The 25,988-nt window shown below is 40.3% G+C and overlaps 1 protein-coding gene across 4 annotated transcripts in view; it reads left to right on the top strand.

Moving 5' to 3' along the window:
- CFAP221 (cilia and flagella associated protein 221) overlaps positions 1 to 14,896 on the top strand; it is a 105,919-nt gene extending 91,023 nt beyond the window's left edge. For 3 of the 4 annotated variants that reach the window (XM_079133826.1, XM_079133825.1, XM_079133824.1), the window contains exons 22-24: positions 1,062 to 1,154; positions 10,014 to 10,109; positions 14,004 to 14,896. In XM_079133826.1, coding sequence (XP_078989952.1) covers positions 1,062 to 1,154; positions 10,014 to 10,109; positions 14,004 to 14,112 — 298 coding nt within the window. In that variant the 3' untranslated portion in view covers positions 14,113 to 14,896. Of the gene's footprint in view, positions 1 to 1,061; positions 1,155 to 10,013; positions 10,110 to 14,003 lie in introns of those variants that run through there. The other variant, XR_013762838.1, reaches the window with a different exon arrangement.
- Positions 14,897 to 25,988: the final 11,092 nt, after the last annotated feature.

Here is a 25,988-nt window from a genome sequence, read left to right as displayed (position 1 = left end):
TTCACAGATGCCATTCCCATTCTCTTTCCCTCTGTGAAAACCATGGTGCCGTAGCTTCTTTCTAGCCATTTTCCATACTTGGCAGTCAAGTCCATTTTCACACAAAAACAAAACAAGGATAAGAGTCTCACCTCAAAGGCATACACAGAGGAGCTTCAGGTTCACCCGTTTTCTGCTCCTGCTCCTTCTGTCTGTCTTCAGCGTGCAGTCTTTCCCAGTCTGGGAAGAGGTCCCTTTCCTTCCATCTATGTTCACATACCACATTTTGCTCTTTTTCAGGACCCAGAATACTTCCAGGCTTCTGGAAATTTCTCCCACCAAAATTGTTGAAAAAATTTATCCACTCATGTCCTTTGCCTGTTCTCTTTGCTGTTGCATGATCAGTTTTTATTCCTTCAACATCATTTCAAAGGTTTTTAAGGAAGGAGTTGAGACCAAAAAAAAAAAAAAAAAAAAAAAATCTAGTACTCATTCTGCCATCTTGAAACAGAAGTCTGCTGCCAACGTTTAAATAGTGATATATTTTTTCTCCCTATCTCAATTATTTTAATGTCCTCAGTACTCAGGAAATTTCATATAAATCTCTGTAGGTATAATGCCAAACAGTACCTAATGGGGTGGGAGGAAGGTTCGAAATTGGATCGAATGACCAAGGAAGACTATGAAGGTGGGGAAAATGCCAAGAACGGAAGTAAGTCATCTAACTAGCCTTCCCTCCCCTCCCAGGGAATGGTGCGACTTTAGCCTTGCACACACTAGGCAAGTGCTCCACCACTGAGCTGTCCCCCACCGTCCCCTCTGTAACAGTGACTTTACACTCCAGGAAATAGCTCAGGGCAGCATTCTCCAGGGTGTGACCAGGACCTCTCACAGCTCCCTGCCTCTGCCTTTTCCAGAAGCATTGGTGGGTGTTCCAGAGTAAGGGAGGGCAGAGGAGTAGAGGGCCCATCAGTGGTAAAGTTGAGGTGTTGAGGTGCTGTAGGAAATCACATAAAGACCCCAAACTGCTAATGTGATCATTTATTCTGGGGCTGCATGTGCGATTTTTTTTTTTGCTACAGCTGTGATTCCTACAATCCGATTATACTTCCTATAAACACTCCTGCCCCTCTTGAGGACTTACCGGAAGAAGACAGACTGGAAACTACTGAACGGTATTTATTTATTTATTTATTTTACCTTTAATCTCTAATGTGATCTGTTTTCCAAAACTGTGCAAGGTACTGTGAGGGATTTCAGAAGAGCACGCAGCACTTGATCTTGCAACTCAAATGAGCAGATAAGTCTAACGCCCAACCGTACCACCACCTAAATGAGATCCCAACTTGCACTGGAGAGTAGACAAGGTCTAAAACGTGCTGGTGGGTAGCGGCTCCAGGAGCACAAGGGAAGGGAGAGCAGAGATGGTGCTGAAGGGCGGGAGAGGTGCCACAGTCATGTGGACTCAGGTTAGTGCAGGAAATAGTGGTACGATTTGGATAGGCATAAAGAATAAGACTGGAAGCAAGATGCTTACATTTTATTTTAATGATCAGCAGCCAGCAGTCAGTGAAAATATGTCCTTGAATCTCTTGTTTCCATGCCCATTTAAACCTGATAGCAAGAGACCCTGAAGCAGACCCAAGAATGGGAAATCTGAGCCAAGCAGAACCTGTGAGCTTGCTCCGAGCAGCTGCTCATCATGAACACCTCAGGCACACACATCCCCAGCTGAACCACCAGCCAGTGCCCCATTTGCAAATGCCTCAATATTGCAGTCATTGTTCTCTCCTTTTTAAAATATGTTTAGCTCTTGGTTAGATCACTGCATAACTTCAGGGAGAAAATAAGAACTTCCATATGTTTTAGCAAGTACTTTCTACCAGATGAGGATAAAATCCACTTAAATTTTCTAGTTTCACTAATCAACAAAACAAAGTTTTAGCCATATCCATCTATATTAGTCCATTTGCTATTACTATAACAAAATACCCAATGCAGATTAACTTTATAAATAAAAAAGGGTTATTTAGCTTACAATTCTAAGAGTTCAAAGGCAAAGCCCCAGCTCTCTCTGTTAAGGGCCTCATGGTAGATGGCGTCACAATGGTGGAAGCACATGGCAGAGCAATTCAGGGCTCAGGCTCACTCTCACAAAAACTCACTCTCATGAGAACTAACTCTAGAGTCCTCCAAGAACTATCTTACTCCCTTCTGAGGGAATACATCAATAATCTAACAAGCTCCCACTGAGACACCTCCTCACATGTCACCACACTGGGGACCAAGCTTCCATCATGAAAGCCATTTGGGAGCAAACCACATCCAAACCTTAGGGCCATCTTTCATTAAAATTAAATTCTATCATAATCAATCTAGAGCATTTGAGATGTTGCATATCATAGCAGTGAAGGTGCAGACTGTGGTTTCAAGCCCCCCCTCTGCCACTCACTCTCAATACACCTTGGACAAGTGACCTCACCCCTCGGTGCCTCAATAGCCTCAACTTTTTTTGGTTTTTAATATCCTTACAGGTGGTATAAAGGAGCACTTGGATGTGTTGCTGCATCTGTGTTTCCAGCTTTAGGGTATGGCACAAGGAAGGTCACCAGCCTTACATGACAAAGATCGTGGCACATTAGAAGACCCAGGGCCCCAAACCTCCTCCTGCAGTCTCTATTTCCAGACCTTCTGTTACTGAAGATCCCCTCTTTAGCTCTATCCCTACTAAAGCACAGATGCCTCCGAGGAGGGAACCCTGGGGAGTCTCACCTGTCAGTCAGTGTAAGTCTCTCTCCGAGCCTTTTTGGAATTAAGGCTTGAGGAACAGGGGCAGGAGAGATGGGAAATGAGAGAACACCTCATCCCATGAGGAGACCAAGGAAACTATGGCAAGGAGAAGGGTGAGAAGCTGAAAGCGTGCGTTGCCAGCTTAGGCATGTACCAAAGACCCCAATGGCCCTGCATGCCTCCATTCAACTGGAGCACAGTGTCAGCATGAAGAGTCCAGTATCTGACCACCGTTCAGCCAAGTCTCCATTCTGGGCCTGCATGAGATAAAGAGAGAGAAAGGGCGGGGGTGTTGGGGGCTGTGCCATGTGGGCTGCGCCAGGATGGCACCTGGCGGCCAGCCGGAGGTTGCTTTGATCAGTTCGGCAGTGAGGAGGTTAATTAACATAAGCACACTCAGGTGATTTATCATTGGCCGTATTCAATTAAGTCCATGCACACAACACGTGCACAGATGTTCCCGAGTGCAACTGCTCGGGCCTGCTCGTTTTGACCTTTGCTGTGATAGGGCAGCTGGCTCCTCTCCTGATCTCAACTGGCGTGGCCCCGCCCTCCACCTCCTGGAGGGAATATAAGTGGGCAATAGGCAGAGGGCAAGGAGAAGCAGCAGTAAGCAGAAGCAGGTAGCGGAGAGAAGCAGCAGCTAGAAGAAGCAGCTAGCCCTCAGATAGATAGCACCTAGTTCACAGGATGCGGGACGCAACTCTTAAGAAGAAATAGATCTCTGATAAGCATAGAAGCCTCTCTTTCTCTAAAACTTTCTCTCTAAGCAAAGTCTCTATAAGCAAAGCCTATCTTTCTCTCAAAGTTTCTCTTCCTCTAAGCAAAGTCTCTCTTCCTGATAAGCAAAGTTTCTCTTCCTCTAACCTCTAAGAAAGCATCTCTTCTTCTCAAAGTCTCTCTTCCTCTATAAATTAGTGAATATAGGAAAAGTAGTTTATTCCCAGTCCACCTCCGATAAATACCCGCACAATTGTTGCCGCGGGCGGCGACACTGGGGAAAAGATAAACCCTTTCAATGAAAAGATTTGCTTTGGGCTCCTGGGCCAGTGACAGTTACACGGGCTCTGGAATGCCCCCGGCAGGCCCACTTTTAATTGCTTGGTCCTCTGCTTGGTTCTGTTGGAAGGTGCTGGAACCTCTGAGAGTGGGGCTTCATGAAGTTAAGTCACTGGGCATGTGTCCCTGCAGGGTATTTGGGGACCCTGGTCCTTTCCTGTCTCTATTTTCATCCTGGCTGGAGTGAAGTGAATAGGCTGCTTCTGCCATACACCCCCACCATGATGTACTGTGCCACCACAGGCCCAGAGGCAACAGGGCCAAGTGACCGTGGACGGAAACCACTGACACTGTGAACTGAAATAAGTCTTTCTCCTGACAAGTTGATTACCTCAGGTATTTTGATGCTGTGATGGAAAGCTGAAACACACGGGATTGCTTTGCCTCCAAGTGAGAGAGATGAAGTATTCTGAAGTATAACTTCATTTCTTCAACAAGACAGATGTCTTCATTTTTATTTGAAATATGACCATGGAATACTTTTTTTTTTTTTTTTTTTTTTTTTTTTTTTTTTTGTGGTGCTGGAGATTGAACCCAGGGCCTTGTGCTTGTGAGGCAGGCACTCTACCAACTGAGCTACATCCCAAGCCCTGGCTGGAATACATTTTTACTGGTCTTTATATGAATTGCTCATTTCAGAAATGAATCTCTTATTTGTAACTCCTGTCACTTTTCAAAATACTCAAGAAAGTCATTTATCAATATGTTTTTCTGCCTCTTTGGCATCTGCAAAAGTTCTTAGGTCTAGTCCAGTGAGGCAGAACACTTGTACAAGTCAGGCAAAGCAGATGTGTTACTCACAGATTCACACAGCAAGGATAAACAGAGGCTCAGGATTCAGGGTGAGCTGGTTCCCTGTGTTAGTCAGTTTTTCATTTTTGTGGCCTAAAACCATGACAAGAGCAACTTAGAGGAGGAAAAGTTTATTTTTGACTCATAGTTTCAGAGATTGAGTCCGTGGTTGGCCAACTCCATTGCTCTGGACCTGAGTTAAGGCAGAACGTCAAGGCAGAAGGGCATGGCACAGAAAAGCTCATGACAGCCAGGAAGCAGAGAGAAAGAGAGAGAGAGAGAGCTGGTGGCGGGGGAGATAAACCCTTCCAGGATACACACCCCAATGACCTACTTCCTCCAACTTGGTCCTACCTCTCAGTAGTCCATTCATCTATCTGTGGATTAATTCATTGATGAGATCAGAGCCCTCATTTCTGGAAAGCCTCACCTCTGAACCTTACTGCATTGGGGACCATGCTTTCAGCACGAGACTTTGTGGTGGATTCCAGATCCATACTATAACTTTCACTCCTCAAGGTAGAAAGCTGCCCAGGGTGGAGATAGCCGCACTGACAAAGGCCCCATATACATTGCCACTGAGGGACCCTGAAAATGTAATAAGGAAAGCTCACTCCACTCTGCTGCTATGCCTGAGTGTCACATGGATCTCCGAGCTCAAGCATTGCTGAGAATACTGTTCTGGGAGGAATAAGGGCACAGCCCAGTTCTGGACATTTCCTCCTTATTTCAGGATGTTGCATCCTCAGGATTTTCCACCCAGGAATTGCAATCAATGGGGAAGACCATAATCCAGAGAGACACAGTCCCAAATGTCATTATCCCAAATGTTGAAATCTCAAAAAAATCAAAATCCCTGAAGTTTATAGTCCTGAAAAAAAAAACAAACCTGAAAGATTAAAATCCCAAATGTTAAAATCCTGAAAGCTGAGATCTTGAAAACCACAATTCCCATGTCCTACATAAGAAGCACAGGAAAATCAAATTCTGGAGAAAGAATTGGTCATGCAACACAGTGACGACAAAAACTTGAGTTAAAAATGCATCATTAGTCTGCATTGATATTCTTTCCACTGGTGAAATTCCAGAAGCTTCTAATAAATTAAAATCACAATTGCCTGAAGAATTCAGCAATGTTACCCACTGGTTCAAAAATAATGATGTACTGTGGTAGGATAAGAAAGTAAGTTAGACAACAGCGTTGCTGTTTGATTGCTGGTATTATTTCCACCAAATTTGTCATCTGTACATGAGTGCATGCAGAATGGATTTGTGCATTTCCAAACAATGGGAAAATTGAATAAGGAAAGCTCATGTCAGTATGTATTGAATCACAGAATTTCAAAAAGAGTAGGAAAAGTGTAGGGAACTGATGTAAACATATTCTCTGAGGAGAGGCATGACCTAAAGAAAAACAAAGTAGCTATTCATTGTGAGGCAAGTCTTAAGAAGATGGTTAATGATTGTGAAGGTCAGACGCTCCCACAGACTTCCTTTGCATCTACCCTTCATCTAGCCCTGCCGCACACTTCTTCATATGTCAATTTTTCTTTTTAGTTTTTTGGGGAGAGGGTTAGTTTCTTTCTTTTAGTTTTTTTTTTTTTTTTAACCCCACTATTTTATTATTTATTTATTTATTTATATTTGGTGCAAGGATTGATCCCAGGGGTGCTTAACCACTGAGCCACAATAAAAAAGGGACCACCCCAGTTCTTTTTATTTTTTAATTTGAGACAGGGTCTCACTGAGTTTCTTAGGGCCTCACCAAGTAGCTGAGGTTGGTTTTGAACTTGCAATTCTCCTGCCTCAGCCTCCAGAACCACTGGGATTACAGGCATGCCCCACTATACCCAGCCACCCTCACTGTTTTAAATTGTATTATTATTTTACATTTTTTACATTTTGCTATGCTATGTATTTCATCTTCACATCATTTCCAATATGGAGGTATAAACTGTGCAGAGACTGTCAGAGTTCTGATTCTTTTTTTTTTTACAAATTTGAAAATTTTTTGACATGAAAGTGCATTATTACCACATTGACTTCATGTGTAAGCATTGTGTGCATCCTTCCTCCATAAATGAAAAGGTGTTCTTTTTGTACAACTGTGTTTGTGAAAGATAAAATTTCTTGAGAACTTGGTTCTTTGGGCAACTGCATATGCAGAGTGACCCATCAAAGTTTTGATCAATCTTATCCCAAAACTTGGGCTGTCCATCATGGTATTTCAGATGACTGCAGTCCTAAAGCTAGGTGCACACAATTACCAATCACAGGATCGTGCATGAATACATTCCACGTTTTGACCTAGTCTTACAAGTACAATTTGTCTACTCATACCTTTTAGAGCCTTGTTACTGTCATTAGCATACCTGGAGTATTTTATGCTTGCAAAAATATGTATATTATTGCCCATTTTCTAGTGTAAATGACCTATGAAGTATTTTGTCACTTTGTATGTTTTTCAAACAATACCTTTTTACAATGTAAATAAATATCTTTTAAAGAATTTTTAAATTTTTTGCAGAATTATATTTTTGAGATTTTGATCGTGGGAATTTTAAACTTTGGGGATTTTGACATTTAGGATTTCAGCATTTGGAATTATGGCCCAAACCTTGTAAGCAGGACAGGGAAGAGCTGGGTTGGCCGAAGCCATGGGGGACCTGCCCTCCCTTGTGATTTGCACGCCTTAGCTCCATCATTCAAAAATGTTTTCATTCTTTTGTAGAGCTAATTATGTTTTTCCATATTTTATTAGTGCATTATAATAATACATAATAGTGTAATTCATTATTACATATTTGTACATACACACAATATAACAATATAATTTGGTCAACATGAATCCCCGTTATTCCCCCTTTCCCTCCCTCCTCCCTCCCTCTGGTCCCTTTCCTCTACTCTACTGGTCTCCCTTCTATTTCATGAGAAAGGTTTTCACTCTTAATAAATTCAAACTCTCATATTCTGAACTATACCATTTATGATGAAGCAAAGAAATCCTGATAACTCAAGTGCTGATAACCATTGATCATTGCCATGGTTAGACTAGGGTCCCTGCCAGCCTGCTCTGTGATCACAGGAAATGGCTTGGTACTTGCTAGACAACAGCATCCTTCACACGGTATGTACTTTAAAAATGAGTATTTGTGGCATACAGTTTCTATTTCTTTTATAAACACATACTATATTAGTACTTTCAGAACATTTTTTTACATGTAAATAATCAATTAGTGAAATTCTAAATATCTGAGGCATATATCCAGTTCTCCTAAGACCTGCCCACCTGCTCTGAAACTTGGCAGTACTTGAGCATCTAAGCTTGGAATCCTGATCTTAAAGGAAGGTTGAAGTGGCTTCTAAACAAACCACCCCATGGGGGCATTTCTAGAGAGTGCTGCAGCTCAGGTAGGATGATACACACTTGGTATGGGTTCAGAAGAACAATCCTGCCTGGCCAGCCCACCGGGGAGACATCAGCAGACTAAACCAGAAGCAGCCCCTCCTCCATTAGCTCTGACGTGCACACTGTTGTGATCCAGCTTCCTCATCTTTGAAACGGAAATAATAGTACTACTTAGTAGGGAGTTATCAGAATTAAAGGAAATAATTGATGCTGTTGAGGAGAATAGTAATTAAAATAACTAACATTTACTGAGCACGAAATCTGTAATAGGCAGTAGTGCTTGGAAAGCAGTCTCAAGTAACCCCACAATGAGGTCTTATTATGCCCACCTTAGAGATGAGGAAACTGCTCTGGGAAGATGATGCCTGCAAAGCACCAGCATGGTGATTCACAAATAGCAGCTGCTTAGTAAACATTAGCTTTCAGCCTTGTGAGACTAGAACCACTTTTTGCAGTTGTCTAGCGTGTTCTCCTTAACAGAAAACTGCCGTGATCACCTGTGCCTCTGTAACACTGCTGGATAAAGAGTGTTGTTTATGATCCCAAATTTTGAAGACTTTGTTCATCCTAGAAGCATTTCACTTCAACTGAATGTGGTGGAGAAGGCTCTTGTCCATTCATTGCCCTCTTTTTCTGAAGCCACAGAGTTGTGGAAACTAGAGGCTAAGTTCCCCAGCCTCCCTAGCAGTTAAGTACTCCATTTGATGAGGTCTTTGCCAATGGGATATTGGCAGATAAGGTCAGGAACCTGGACAAATTAAGTGTGTCTCCTCTACACTCTTCCTCCCCACTTTTCCCATTGAAATCCAAATGGCAAGTGACTCAGCTTTAACCATCACACAGCAAAGCTCTAAGCCTCAGGTTGGCAAACTATGACCCGTGGCCAAATCCACCTGACACCTGTGCTTATCAAGTTTTACTGAAAGGTAGCCACACCCATTCAGTTATTACCTATGATTCCTTTCATATTGTAATAGCAGAGTTAAGTAGTTATAACTGAGACTATGTGTCCTGCAAAGTCTTTATAGAAAAAAATGTGCTGCTCTAGGGAAAGTACTAAAAGATTAAGCAAGATCCCTTGAATTTCTTTTCCCATGGACTATTTAACCCACCAAATTATTTTATGTCTGTGTGTGAATATACCACAATGAATCCTACTTATGTATATAATTATAATGCAGTAATTGAAATAGTAATAAAACAACAACAGAAGGGACATCAGTCAAGTAGGGCAAGTGGATCAGGTGAAGAAAGGAAGAAAGGGGAAGGGAAGGTACTGAGGACAGAAACTGATCAAATTATGTCATGTGCATGCAAATATGACATAATGAATCCCATCATAATGTATAATTATAATGCCCCACTAAACTTCCTTAAAAGAACAAAAAGAAGAAATATAGCATTTAATTTTAAAGCCATTGTGAATTGTACAGTTATTCTTTGCAATTGATTTCTATTTTAATTCCACTGTGGTCAGAGAAAATAATCTGAATGATTTCACTCTTTTTGTTTTGATTTTTTTTAAGTTATTGATGATCCTTTACTTTTTATTTACTTACTTATATGCAGCTTAGAATTGAACTCAGTGCTTCACACATCCTAGGCAAGCGGTTTACCACTGAGCTATGACACAAGCCCTGAATGATCTCACTCTTTTGAAATTATTTAGGCTTTCTTTATGGCCTAAGATAGAGTTCGTTTTGGTAAATGTTCCATGTGCACTTGAAAGAATATGAAATCTGTGGCCCCATTTCTAAAAACTGCTTTTTATTCTCTGGTTATAAATAACTCCCTACCATTGTTTGCTGGCAGAAAGCAATTTAGCAGCCTTATGCTTCGCCAAACTTAGACTCAACAAAAGTAGATGTCTAGGACTAATGTTGCAAGAACAAGGAATGCGGAACTCTTCCATGAACACAACAATTCATTCTATTTTATGTTAGGATGGAAAATCAATTCTCATAAACATCTTATTGCTTTTCAGTGAGCTCTTTGAACATAACATAGAAGTGACATTGACTCCAGAAATGATTCAAGTGGAATTCCCTCTCTTGGACATTAAGGACACCAAGAAGGAGAAGTAAGTGGATGCTTTCGGGCCTTAGTAAGAGTTAGCCTTGGATTAAAACTGTCATTTTTTTATGATAGACAAGGCTAAATATCTTCAGCTTTGAAATAGACACATTTTTGTTGTTTCATATATTTAAATGTATATTTTATGCACAATTAGCCCCTTGGTTAGTAACTGAAACTTTAAAAATTGAGTCCAGTGTTTTCATTTGCTTACAATTCAGCTTCAGAGAGGTGTTAGTTTATTATTAATAGCTGATGGAGTTTCATTCAATATAGGGAACCCTTGCTCTGGAGGCAGACTAGACCTGAGACTGAATCTTAGTTCTACCATTTATTACATATGAAACCTAAAGTCTAGTCACTTATCTTCTCTGGGCTCAATTTCTTCATCATTAAGATGTAAAAAATACAGTCCCTTTCATAGGGCAGTTGTGAAGATTGATGGAGATGCCACATGTGAAAAACATTCCTTCTTTCATCTCTCCATCAGGGGACTAACTAGCTAAGCTAGCATCATCTTTTTAAAAACTGATTTGGAAAAATACTTTTGTAATTGTAAGTAATCGCCTCGAATTCATATAGTTTAGAAGTTTGAAATTCCATGTATCCTTTTTGTTTAAAAATTCCATGTAATTAAATAAATCAGATGATACAGAAAAATATAATAAGAAATATAATTCTATCACCCAAAGGTAATAACTTGCATATTTTGATTTGTGGACTTCCAAATATGTTTCTGTAGACACACACACACAGTTTTAACAAAATTAAACCATATTATATATGGTTTAATATATATGTGGTTTATATATATAATATATATTATATATATGGTTTAATTTTGTTAGAATATATAAATGTATTTATAAATATAGATAGGCATCATTGTATTTCATTGAGTAGATGTTTCATAATTTATTTTACCAACCCTCTACTAATGAATATGTAAACTCTTCAATGTCTTGCTGTTGTCAGTCAAGTCGCAAAAAATAGCCTTGTGTCATGATTCCTTGAAAACTCATCGGATTCTTTTTCTTTTTTTTTTTTTTTTTTTTTGTTTTTTTTTTGCGGTGCTGGGGATTAAACCCAGGGCTTTGATCTTGCAAGGCAAGCACTCTACCAACTGAGCTATCTCCCCAGCTCACTCATCGGATTCTTTTTCCTTCAGATAAATTCCTAGAAGCATAAATGCTAGATCAATGTACATTTTAAGGTTTTAATATATATTGCATAGTTGCCATTCATACCTCCTACCAGCAGAGGTCAGGACTGCCTGCATCTGAACACCCTGGACAACATGAAATTTGATCTTTTGGGGGGAATTTGGTTTTTGTTTTGTTTGGTTTTTTGTTTTGTTTGTTTTTTTATTTTTCATCATTATCAATGGGATAGATTTTTTTAATTTTAAATTTAAAAAGGTCATCTCATTGTTTTAACTTTAATTTCTTTTTTTTTTTTAATTTATGCTTATCAACTACTTTTTATTGGCCATTTTTGTTTATGACAAGCTGATTTTGCCCATTTTGCCTATGTTTCTTATTTATTTGTAAGGCTCTCTCACATATTAAGGACAATTACTCTTTCTTATGTGTTGCAATTTTGTTTCCTTAGTTTATCTTCTAACTCTGTTTAGGTTGTTTCGGGGGCCCTGGCTTTTCCAAAAGACATTCTCAATGTTTCTGGGCACTATGGGGTTTCTCTGCTTGTTTGTGACAGTTTCAGAGGCTGCAGCAAGCAACATTTCTCAGAAAATAGATGGGCAGTTTGTGGTAAAAGAAAATTTAGGAAATAAAATTTCTAACAGTGAGCACCTGTTTTGATCAGTTAATTAACTCAATAAAATATCATAATATACTACACAGAAAAAACAACCTCTTGTACCTAAACAAAGAGGGGCACTTTGTATTTTGTTTCAAGTTTCAAACAGTTGACTAAGGGTTTTTAATAAAAAACCTTTTCTTCTATTTCAAAAATTACAAATGAATGTAGAATGACTTTGCCCTTGAGCTAGGTAATAGTCAATACTTTTCCATTTCTCTTTAATGTGGTTTTTCACCCTTTAAGAACTAATGTTGAATGCCAATTGATTATAAGTAAGTGAAGTAGGAGTTATTACTTTATATGTTTACCCAAAACATTGCATCATTTTTTTCTTCTTTTATATATTTTGACTACTTTGCAAAAAAGTAAACTAAAAATGGACTCTAAAAAATTTTTGTGCATCAAATTTGTTTTTAATTTTTACTAAAAATTTATTAAAATATTTATATGTGTGCATTTTACACATTTGCAGTACACATTCCCAAATTCACCTTTTTTGCAGTTATTTATGTATATGTCAAAATTGTCAAGATGATTATCATTTTATGGGCTACATAGTATTCTACTAGGTTAATATCCCATAGATCATTTTCCAAAGATTTTTTTGGTCCTGAAATTCTTTTTAACTTATATCAGGCATTATTCTCTCCTTGAGTTTGTTTACTCTATCTTGCCCTAAATATCTCCCTCACCTCCTCCAGCCTCAATCAACCAGAGCTTGGACAGAGGGGACAGAACAAAAAGAACACATGAAGGATGTTTAATTTCCCCACCAAAACTGCTGTGTAGGATCAGGGGTGCAGCTCAGTGGTAGAGCACTTGCCTCCATGCACCAGGCCCTGGGTTCAATCCCCAGCACTGCAAAAAAACAAAAGCAAAACAGAATAAACAATGTGCTGCTTTAATATTTATTTTCATGGATGTAGAGAATCACCTGTTCTCCAGTGATGGCTAGAATTACCTGAACAGATTCTTTGCTTACTGGAAAATAGTCTTTTTTTTCTCAAGACCCATTAAGGGGAATCATATTGTATAATGTCCCAGAAACCGTACAAGAGGCTTTAGTTGCTGACACATCATCCAACACTCCTAAGATCATAATGATATTACTCAATCATTAGTATCTTTAGGGCTGGGAATATAGCTCAGTGGGTAGAGTACTTGCCTTGCAAGCACAAGGCCTTGGTTCAATCCCCAGCACTGCAAAAAAAAAAAAAAAAAAAAAAAAATCATTAGTATCTTTAAAAGGATTCATGATCTATACATTTTAGGCATGATTCCATAAAATGGTGCCAAATTGATTTCTTTAATCTCATGCATTAGGGAACATTTCAGTTCTCCAGTTTCAGATATTTCTAGTTTTCCAAAAGTATAAGGCATTTGCCACACATCACTCTCTTTAGACAATGTCTCAGAATCATATCATTTTATATTGGATTCCCCTATTTCCCAGGCAGACATATGGCTGAGTTCACAATCTTTAAAGGAACACCTGTCCTTCCCACCAAAGCACTCATCATTTCCTCCCAGGTATCTGAATGGTGGGAAGCTCCACAACAGCCTCTCCTGGCATGTCCCGCTGCACCTTCACCCTTGGCCTAGCCCCCAAGAGGCAAGGTGGCCCCTAGGAAACAGATACCCCCCAATCCTCAGCCTTTTGACTCAGACCCTATGACATCCCTTAACTGACAGCCTCTTTTTATCCCACATTGGGTTCAAGTTCTACCCAGCAACCCTTGACCACTTGAACCACTAGACCAAGTGAGTAACCCACCTTTTTTCTTTCTTTCCCTTTTTCTTTTTCTTTTTCTTTTCTTTTTTTTTTTTTTTTTTTTTTTTTTTTTTTTTGTTGTTGTTGTTGTTGTTGTTGTTGTTGTTGTTCCTGAGATTGAACCGGGGTGCTTAACCACTGAGCCATCTGCAAACTTAAGGTTCTCACTGATTAGTAAATTAGCACTAAATAAAATTTAAAATCTTCTTATGTTAAAACAAAAAACTTCAACCTTCACTGGCATTGGTGGGTGATTTGCATGTTTTATCAAGTGCCTAATATGCCTTTATTGTGCTTTCTAATATTCAGAGACACGAAAGATCAAGCACAAGCAGCAGAGAAAGCAGGAGAAAGGGTTCTTGAGGAGATGAAAAATCTGCGGGCCAAAGCTCTCAACGCATACCTGATTCTAGAATAAAAATCCCCAGGAAGTTGGTTCCTCTTGTTTGCTTTCTGCAGATCACTGTGGTCCTTTGTGTCCATTTACAGTCTGACCATGTTGGGAATTAAAGTTTCCAGAGGAAAAATATTGACATGTGGATGTACATAAGTTTAAATTATATTTTTTCTTTCTAAAAATAAAATATCATTAGTATGATGACAATTTTGAAGCTTCTTGATGCAAGATTAAGTGCTGGAATGCTGGAACAGAGCCTTCTTGTACAAGATGTGAGCCACAGTGACAAGGGACCAAGAGCCAGGGGCCACACTTCAACTTTCCCATGTGCAAAGACCAGCTTCAGAGTTCACATGGGGTTGTGAGGAATCAATAGGAAATGGGCAAAGTATGCCTGGCATAAAACAGTAGTTTAAAAATATGAGTTCTGGGGCTGGGTTGTGGCTCACTGGTAGAGTGCTTGCCTAGCGTGTGTGAGGCACTGGGTTCCATTCTCAGCATCACATATAAATAAATGCATAAAATAAAGGTCCATCAACAACTAAAAAAATATTTAAATAAAAAAATAAACATATGAGTTCATCTTAACTCACAGGGCAGGATCAAGGCACTGTTAATTTTCAAAACTCTTTCACTTTGAAATAATGTTAAACTTAAAGAAAACTTGCAAAAATAGTACAAAGAGCTATTATCTTATCCAACTTTCTCTAATGTTGATACCTACTATGATGCATTTGTCAAAAACAAGAAATTAAAACTAATAAGTCTTATTGACTAAAGTCCCTTGTCTGTTCCAGAAATCCACATCGCATTAATCACCTTTAATATGTGACAGTACCTCAGTCTTTTCTTATCATTGATGACCTTGACACTTTGGACAGTTGCTTTGTAGAACATCCCTCACTGTGTGGATTTATCTAATGTTTTCTCATGATTACACTGACATTGTACATTTTTTAAAGAATTCCACAGAAGTGATAAGTCCCTTTTGGTGCACTTTATCATGGGCTATGAGATGTCAATATGGCATTACTGGTGATGTTTTACCTTGATCTCCTGGTTAAAGTAGTGTCTCTTGGTTATTAGTTCTCTCTAACTGTGATAAAATGCCTGAGAAAATCAACTTATAAGGAGGAAATACTTATTTTTGACTCACAGTTCAGAGGTTACAGTTCATGGTTGGCTGACCCCATTGCTTTGGGCCTATGGCAAGACAACATCTTGGTGGGGAGTGTGCAGCAAAGTAGAGCTGTTTACCTCGTGGCATCCAAGAAACAAAAAGGAAGAAGAAAGGGTGGGGCCCTATAACCCCTTCAAAGCATGTCCCCAGTAACTTAACTTCCTTCCACTAGGCCCCACCTCCTAACAGTACCTCTGCTGGGGACCAAGCCTCCAGGACTCCAGGACATGAGTCTTTTAGGGACATTCAAGACAGCCGGCTTGGTTGGAGTTGTGGCTCAGTGGTAGAGCACTTGCCTGGCATATGTGGGCCCTGGGTTCAATCCTCAGCACCACATATAAATAAATAAAATGAAAGATCCATTGGCAACTAAAAAAATATTTAAAAAAAAAGAGACAGCTGACTCCATTCCTTGAGACTTGAGGTGAGACAGAACATCATGGCAGAAGAATATGGTGGAGGGAAGCAACTCACTTGATGATCAGGAAGCAGAGAGATGAACTCCACTCACCAGATACAAAATATATACCCCAAAGGCACACTCTCAATGATCCACCTCCTCCAGCCACACCCTACCTGCTTTCAGTTACCACTCAGTTAATCCTATCAGGGAATTAATTCACTGATTGGGTTAAGACCCTCATAACTCAATCATTTTTCCTTTAAACCTTCTTGCATTGTCTCACACATGAGCTTTTGGGGGACACCTCATTTCCAAACCATAACATGCACACATACAAAGATGCGTGTGTGGCTGTTTAGTTAGCTTTCTGTCATTGTGACGGAATACCTGATAAAATCAACTTACACATGTCTATGTGTATGTATGCATATAGATACTTCCAATTCTAATCCAACACCATGAGGCTCATTTTGGCCTTTCCCCTTCGTTCTTCTACAGTATGAACCCTGTTCTTGTTATCTATAATATATTAACTTATTTCTTCAATCTTAGTGCATCCATAAAGAAACTTAATTGCTAACCCATCTCCCCGTGAGAAACACATTTACTCATTAAATTACAGTATTCACATTCTTTTTTACTCTAGCTTTATAGGGTTCAATTAAAATGCAGTTTTCCAAAGTCTCTTAGGTTCCTTTCTTTTTTTCTCCTCCATTCCCATCAGTGTGGTTGAGTTATTTGTTTGAAATTTAATTAGGTTCACTTGTTACTGTTTGGACTCCATCTTCAGTACCCCCACATCCTGGTTGGTTGTGGTGACTTGCTTATTTTGGGGGCGCCAGGGTATGTGGAATATCACTGTCATCCTAAGAGCTAGCAGCATACACAGAAACACACTCAGGGAAGTGTCATTCTTGCTGCCCCATTCCCAGCCCATCTTAACACCCTCTTCATACTCACCCCCTGGGAGGAAACAATCTTCTTAGGTAAATTTTCACAGGTAAATTTTAAATCTCCTAAGGTCTGAGACTCATGTTCTCCCTCTGCATTTCACCACCATATGCACCAGTCTCTTGGCCTTCTCAAAGGCCTAACTTACCAACAGTCTCCTAAGCTAGCCCCTTGTTCTTACCCCTAGGCTTTTGCACATGCTTTTTTCCAAGACTCTGTCATCTTCTCACTTGGGTTGCATTCTCAGCCCCAGCTTCCCAGCCCTCTACCCCTTGGGCCCTGCACTTATCTCTACCTAGCCCCTGCCACCACGGAGGTGAGGCCCAGACAACGCTAGTCCAGGGAATTGCTGCCTCCACATCCATATTTAACACCATTTTGTCCATATTGCTTATTCAGCATCAACCAACCATCAGTTACTGAGCCCTTGACCAATTCCACCCTCCCCATCCCCCTTTCTCCTGGGTGCCCAGCGTAGCATTATTTATGTGAACTTTCTGGCTCAGGGCTTATTACATGATTTTGAATCTGTTCACATATTACTAAGCACGTATTCCAGTTCATCTAAGTTTCCTTACCTATAAACAAGAGCTAATTTATCTTATTTCCCTCCCTGCCCTTCCAAGGGCCATCCTGAGGCTGTGGCCCCTGGGAAAAGGACTTGTTGACTGTGTTGGGAATCTGGTGCCACCTGGTGGATGCCACAGAAAGGCTTCTCTGACTCCCAAATTGTAACCTCAGTTCCTCTGTGAACCAAATCAACTCCCAAATATGAATTGTGTCTGGTGTCCTTCCTTTTTCAGACCACCTTCAGGTGGAAAAAGGCAAGGAAACCTTAGCTTTATTTTTTTCCACAATCAATTCCATAGAAGAAGTTCCCTCAGTGAAACCATGGGGCATGTGAAGTTTGGGGGCCTTGTGGGATTGAATCTCCAGGGTTCTTAGGGATTGTGGGTATAATGAAGGGCTAGCCAAATGCATGAGGATAGCAGGGTTCCTTCCACAGCCGTCCTTAGAGACTGCCAGCTCCCTTTTTCTTGCACTCATTCGGATTATCGTTTCATTCTTTCTTTAAGACTCAGAAAATATATTATCAAAGATCCTCAGGATAATTCACCACAATTTCTTCTTTTTTAGAAGTAATTATAATTGAACCCTTTTTTCAAAGATCTTCAATTTGTGAAGAATTTTCTCAGTGATCCTCCAACATTTTGAAGCACACAGGGTGGTACAGGTGTAGTATCCCTTATTCAAAATACTGGGGACCAGAGTGTTTCAGATTTCAGAATTTTTTTTAGATTCTGGAATACTTGCATATGCATAATGAGATATCCTGGAGATGGAAATCAAGTCTAAACATGAATTCATTTACATTTCATACACACAGAGCTGAAGGTAATTTCATAGCTTTTTGTAATATTTTTAGTGCACTTGTGTTCTGACTGCAACCCATAAGGTGTTTGTTGAATTAAAAAACACAAAAGAAATATAAAAACTATGTGTCTATTATCCATTTACATTCTCATGGACAGGTACATTTGTAGAGTATGTCACTATAGAAAACACAGAACTTGAACATAATAGAGGAACTTAGAACCTAGAACATCAGATGGAAGAATGTGGAATGCCATCTAGCCCCATCCTGGTCTCTGTAAATTTAGTAAATTCATGTAGATTCCCTGACCCTTTATTAGGTAGGTAGAAATAACAGCATTGATTTCAGAGAATTGTTGTGAGGTTAAATGAGATCATTGTGAATGAATAAATAAATTGTGGTATATATTCACAATTGTGTTTTCTTCAGCCATAAAGAAGAATGAAATTATGTTGTTTTAGGAAAATGGATGGAACTAGAGAGTATCATGTTAAGCAAAATAAACGACACACAGATTAAAACACCTAAAATGTTTTAGTCGGCTTTTTTGTCACTATGACCAAAAGACACGACTAGAACAATTTTAGAGGAGGAAAAGCTTATTCGATGCTCACCATTTCAGAGGTCTCCATCCACAGAAAGTCAACATCATTCCTGGGGGCTTGACCTGAGGCAGAACTTTGAGGTTAAAGGGCATGGAAAAAGAAAGCAGCTCAACACATGGCAACCAGGAGGCAGAGCAAAGAAACTCCAAATAGAAGAAAAAGTAGGCCCAAATCTCCATTGGCTTTGGACCAGACTTCCTTAATAAGACCCCCATAGCACAAAAAGTAAAAGCAAGAATCAATCAATGGGATGAATTCAAACTAAAAAACTTTTTCTCAGCAAAGGAAGCAATCAATAATGTGAAAAGAGAGCCTACAGAGGGGGAGAAAATCTTTTCCACACACACTTCAGACAGAGCACTCATCTCCAAAATTTATAAAGAACTTAAAAAACTTTACACCCAAAATACAAAGAACCCAATCAATAAATGGGCTAAGGAACTGGGCAGACACTTCACAGAAGAAGATATACAGGTGATCAACAAATGAAAAAGTGCTCATCATCCCTAGTAATTAGAGAAATGCAAATTAAAACCATCCTAAGATTTCATCTAACTCCAATTAAAATGGTTATTATCAAGAACACAAGCAATAATAAGTGTTGACGTGGATGTGGGGAAAAAGGCACACTCATACATTGCTGGTGGAGTTGCAAAATTGGTGCAGCCACTCTGGAAAGCAGTATGGAGATTCCTCAGAAAGCTTGGAATGGACCCACCATTTGACCCAGCTATCCCACTCCTCGGTTTATACCCAAAGGACTTAAAATCAGCATACTACAGTGATGCAGCCACATCAATGTTCACAGCTGCTCAATTCACAATAGCTAGATTATGGAACCAACCTAGATGCCCTTCAATTGATGAATGGATAAAGAAACTGTGATATATATATATATATGTATATATATATATATATATATATATATACACACACACAATGGAATATTACTCAGACTTAAAGAAGAATAAAATTATGGCATTTGCAGGTAAATGGATGAAGTTGGAAAGTATCATGCTAAGTGAAATAGACCAAGTCCAAAAAACCAACGGTCGAATGTTTTCTCTGATAAGTGGATGACAATGCACAACAAGGGGGAGTGGCGTGGGTGGGGAGAGAAGAATGAAGGAACTTTGGATGGTGTAGAGGAAAAAGGGGCGGGAGAGAGTGAGGGAAGGAAAGATAGTAGAATGAGACGGTATTGCCCTATGTATATGTATGATGACATGAATAGTGTAAATCTACATTGTGTACAACCATAGAAATGAAAAGTTACACCCCACTTGTGTACAATGAACCAAAATGCAGTCTGTAAGAATAAAAAATTTTAAATAAAAAAACAACAACAAAAAACCTCCACTCACCAAAGACCAAAAGGCCGGCCAGGATGGAACATATGCATTCCATTCTTGAGCTGCCCCATGCCTGGTCATCACCAGTAGCAGGGCCAGGACTTATAACCACTCAGTTTGTTTCTGGACAAAGCTTAAGGGAGTCTATTCTTTACCTCCAAAAAGCCTGTTCAGATCTTGGACCTTGGTCAAAGCTTGGATGCAGAAGTCTGAAGAAATATTCTCCAAAAAAATTTCATTTTAGATATTTGCAGGAAGTTTGTTAAAGCTGTGAGAAGACATTAGAAGAAACAAAACATGGAGATAATATAGGAGGTAATCAGAGGATGCTGACACTCCACCCCCAGTAATCAACAACCCACACACACACACACACACACACACACACACACACACACACACACACACCTCCATCCTAAGTCCAACTGTTGATATCTCAACAGTTAGAGAGCCACCAAATGTGGGACCATTTTTTAAGGACTTACTTACTCTCCCTGATAATAGAGGTTGACCTGGCTTGAGGTTAAACATAGGTACAGGTTTCTCTTAAGGGTCCCCATTAATAGATAAATAAGAGTCTCCACTGCCAGGAGCCCCAAGCTGCTACCTTGGGTTCCAAGTCTGCTGCACCCTTCCTCTTGCCCCTATCTTACAGAAGTCCTCACCTCTGCTTCAGGATCATACACCCACCTCCAACCACAGGTCTGACCAGATGCCCACCAGATCCTGTAACTTCCCTTAATCACCCTGGACTTAACTAAACTGTCCACCCACCTTTCTCTACGTTCTAAGTCTGGAGTATACCAAGACTATCTCGTCTTACCTCCCAGTCCTCTTTACTTCCACCACCATGAGCAATCAAACCGGATTTAGTAGAGAGGGTAACATACAGGATGGTCACTTGGCCATCGCCAACATGGATTTTCACATGATGACCCACGCACGGGAGGACAGCCCACAAGCATCCACATAAGGAACCATCTTTGTTTCTCTTTCTGTCCTAGTTACCAGAAGCTCTAGGAACAGATCTGTGGGTGAGAGGATAGACCAGCCCTCTCCACTTCCAAGCCATTGGACCAAAATGTCTAGTCAAAGCTGGTGGAGAGGCTCTGGCATGGCAGTGGCAGCTTTGTATGAAATGGGATGAAGTTTTAAAAGACAATGGGACTGAGTCTGAACCAAAATGAGACTGTCTTAGAAACTGGTAATGATTGACAAATTACAGATTTAGACTGTGCATTATTAGCAAAGGTTGCTAGTAAACAGAAAATCTGACAGTTTGAAGAGTATGGTTGGTAGCAATTAATGGAAACTACAGTCATTTATCTCTCAGTGAGCAGATAATAATCAAATGAGGTACACTGTAGTCATTACCAGAAGTCTCAGCTTCTGATGTCAAAAATGATAGTGGAAAAATAAGGATCATGAACGTATAAAGAAGGTGCAGGGCAGCCCAGGTCAGGGATCCAGGATTGGATTTGTTCTTTGTGTCAATATATATGACAGTATACACAATAAAATATACAATGTACATGGCATGCTAAAATTAGCAAATTGTATATCATGGCAATAAGAGAAACTGGTGTCTCAGAAAATACAAGAAAAAATGAAAATCTACAATATTTGAGTAGGTATAAGTACTCAGTTAAGTTACAAATAATATGGTCCCATGACATTTTAAAATGTATCTTTTCAGCATCTCCCTCTAATGTGGCCCACTGTAATGTCACCAATTGATAGTATCAAGCAGAGTGATCTAACATGTGCCCAAAGCACCTCGATTTTGGTCTCAAATGTAGTTCTCCAGTAGAAGGAAACAAGGGTTCTTTGAAAGTATCTGTTTTTAGCTCAAAGCAAGGATAATTAAGATGAACCTGGAGCAACAAATATTTATGCCAGAAAGAACACATCCAAAACTATCCGAGGCAATCAATCTTAAAGGAAAAAGGAGCCAGTTTTAAGCCAATTTTAAGGGGCTCCCACTGAGCAAATTATGACAATTTTGGCATTTTTTTAAAAGCAACATTTCTTTGCCGAACCATATGAGGCATGCTAAAAAGAAAAGAAAGATATGTAAGTCTTTAGTGATGTTTACAGTATATTAACTATGTGCATACGATATTCAAGTGTTGGTCCACATCACAATTTCATCATTGCAAATCAAGCAGCTAAAACATTCATTTCAGTCTTGGCAGGGGGTGAGAAATTTCATCAGCTCTACTCAAGCAACGAAAAATTATGGGAGGTCTTACTATAACAACAAAGACAGAGACTTGGAACGTCCAATCATCCCCACAGAGACTCAGCCTAATAAACACCAACTCATAATGAATCATCCTAGGATCCTCACTATACCCCTGCCCTAGGTGTTAATAACCCCCATCAACTCATGGTGGTGAAGTGTGAAGTGGCTGCCATGATGGGCTTAGAAAATATGTAAACCGAGGATGAATGAAAAACCTTCTGCCATATTGATCAATACTATGGTGCTGGCGAGGTTGTCTGTAATTAGAATTCTGTGATCATTCTCCTGTTTCATACGTACCTCAGTTTTAAGATGGTTTAAATAATTAAGAAAATCCGTTGTATTTTATGTCATTTTTTTTACAAGAGTTGCTTAAAGATTAGGAAAATTTTACTCATTAGATTTGAAAGCTATAGGAGAGCTGGTGGTTATCTTTATGGAATTGGAATCAGTAGACTGAGTCAAGCAGATGGCCCTTCCTAATGTAGATGTACCTCATCAGATTCATCAAAGGTCTAAATAGAACAAATGGCAGAGTAAGAATTTCTCTCTCTTGATCATTTTCCCTCCCTCCTTCTGTATCCTAAAATGGGGACGTGAGGCTGGAGATGCATTCAGTGGTTGAGCACTTGTCTGTGCAATCCGCAACATTGTAAAAGCAGCAGCAGCAAACACATGGCACATTGATCTTCTCCTGCCTCTGGACTCAGACTTTGACCAAACCTACCCAACTGGCTCACCTGCTTTCCCAGGTTTCTGATTAGACTGGAACTATACCATAGGCTCTTTTGGGTTCACATCTTACTGACAGCAGATCTTGGGACTTTTCAGTCTCCATAACTGTATGAGTCAAGTCCTTTCTCTTTAAACACACACACACACACACACACGCACACACACACACACACACACACATATTGTATTCGTTCTATTTCACTAGAGAACTCTGACAAATTCAGGGGTTAGTGTATTAAGAAAATCAACTAAACTCCATTTGAAAATGGTTTGAAATGTCTACGGAAATTAAGTACAGAAGTTGTGTGGTATAAATAAGGAATCTGTAAAGTCAATGGGTTAACTGAAAGTTAATAAAAGAACAAGTAGAAAAGAAAGTCTAATTTTTATACAAAACTTTCTGGCTTAATTAATAAGGTAATATTTGTAAATTAAGGTTTTTAGGCTTACGAGACATCAGATATTTAAACTTCTTTAATCAACTGAATAGTAATTAAAACATTAGTAATACTTATTATTTTCGTACCCAAAAAAACCCTTGGATTTTTTTTTTTTTAAACTGTCATCCACCACTTCCAGGATGCTTGTTCATGCATTTATAATCAGGTCTCAATCGCTCACACCTTTGCAGGCCCCCAAGGTCACTTTCCTGTGAACTTTTGAATGCTTAGTCCAACATCAGAAAACATCCTCCCTTTCCCTCCCCTCCCCTCCCCATTTCCCTTCCCTTGGAAATCAGGGTAGAACAAGTGTCCTCTCCTCTTGCCACAGCCATTTTCTCCTTCACAGCCCCCAGTTTCTTTGAAGTGCATGTCATCAGACTTTTCCATATACTGCCCATTCTTGCTGCTATTATGTGCCCACCTCCTGGACACTTCCTCTCATTCTTGAGGGTTTTTTTTTAGCACCTGGGTCACTATATCCTTTACCACTCCCCCTTTGACTATTCTTGCCAACTTCACCATCCTCAGACAATCCACCCAACATCCTGGCCTCCTGTTACTAAGCTTGCTGTTCCAATTGTACCTGGAATTATGGAGTGACAGCACAAAGAAGTCATGCCATGGCCATCTCCTGTAATTATCTAGTCCTGGGAGGGGCAGGATTAGGAAGTACCCCCCCCCCAGTGTTAAATATAGGGGGAAGCATGATTAACATGCTTCCTCAACTCCTAGCAATCTCCCCTTCCCCATCTCAGCCATCTGCTCTCAGTCACAGCCTTGACTCTGTCATCACCAACATTCACATCGCCCTTGGTGGGAGGGATGCAGCTCAGTGGTAGAGCGCTTGTCTAGCATGCACTAGGCCCTGGTTTAATTCCCAGCGCGCGCGCACGCACACACACACACACACACACACACACACACACACCACCCTCTTATCACCTCCTTCTGACACTTCTACCTGAGGTGACCCTGTTCTGACAATCCTTGCATTTCACTGGGCCTGTGATCTTGCCACTTCTTCCCTCTGCAAAGTGCTAAGAAACAGTGCGGGGCACCAGGCATGCAACATTTAAGTGTTGAGGAGATAAATTATCCCCAGGCCCTCACTGTGCTCCTCATTAGCTTAAAGTTCATGGTTCCGGCCATCGCTTCTTTGCAAATACCCTCATGAACATTGCCCCTTTCTTTCCACTTAGTAATTGACTGGCAAATCCCAGCTCTGATTAAACTCTACTAGCCATCACCCATCCCTGTACCTGAACACCCAAACATTATTGGAGAAAATCACACAACACTAAACAGGCTCACAATGTTATTGACCCAGGTCTCAAACGGGCACCAAGGCTGTACAACAATCATTACATTTTCTTGGTGGCTTCTCCCTCTCCTTAAAGCCTCCCCCCCCCCCCCCCCATTTTTAGGGCTAATGATGGGACCCAGGGCCTTGCACATGCTTGGCAAGCACTCTGCCACTGAGCTACATCCCCAGGCCTTTTTCTCCCTCTTCATATGAAAATTTCACATTTTTATATCTGCTCTCTTCAAAACACATAAGCCTCAGTCTGTCTGAGAATCTGTCCCCTCAACCCAAAGTGACCCAAGGACCTTCCCTCCAGGCAGGGTCTTTCCCATCTTGCTATGGCTGCTCCTCCCTCATGCCTTGTTCCCTCCCATACTCAGGAAAAGATCAGACTGAGAGAGGACCATCTCTCCCCTCCTGGAGCAAGGGGCCCAGCCTCTACAGGAGAAGCACCCCACCCTTCCCCTTGACCACCAGTACCTTCCCACAAGCCTTCCCCATCTCAGGTACAAGGGCAGCTCCCTGAGGAGGAGCAGTCACTCCCTCCCTCCTTTGTGGTCCTACCAGAGGAAAGGGACAAGGGCTCTTTGCCCACATGAAATTGCTTGTCTTATATACTTTATCAACAGGGAGAGGCTAAGGGCTATGTCTGATTCTTATCCATCTTTTACTCCCATCACTTGGCACAGGATTGGAGTTGAACGAATAAATGAAACAATCTGAGAAATCCAGAAAGAGGCCAGGGAGGCATTGTCAGGGAAGGTTGGAGTCCTAGGCACACAATGAACATGACCACACACTCTTACTGGGAAGCCCAGCCTCAAGCAAAACACTCACCTATCCCCTGGGTCTCTGCTCCTCTTTCCTGAAAAGTAACTTTCCCAGGTGCTTCAGTAGAATGAGTGAAAAGTGTTCTATCTGAAAAATGTTCTATCTGTTCTGCAGTATGGTTGGCCAACCTACTTTTCTAACATATGTATTGGTTATTGAGATAATATTCACACAACGTAAAATTTATAATTTCAACCATTCTAAAGTATAAAAATTGGTGGCTTTTAGTATGTTCGAATTGTTGTGCAACCATCAATACAAGCTAATACCAAAATATGCTGGGGGTGTAGTTCAGGGGCGGAGCGCAGACTTAGCATGTACAAGGCCACAGGTTGGTCTTCAAAAATCACACCAAAAAAAAAAAAAAAAAAAAAAAAAAAATTCTAATAATACCAAAGCATTTCATTAGCACAAAAAGAAACCCCACATCCGTTAACAGTCACTCCCATTATCCCTCCTCTGTCCCTTGGCAAC

This window comes from Sciurus vulgaris, assembly GCF_902686455.1.
Source record: "Sciurus vulgaris genome assembly, chromosome: 3".
In the NCBI taxonomy this organism is placed as follows: domain Eukaryota; kingdom Metazoa; phylum Chordata; class Mammalia; order Rodentia; family Sciuridae; genus Sciurus; species Sciurus vulgaris.
This window is presented reverse-complemented; position numbering and strand designations above follow the sequence as displayed.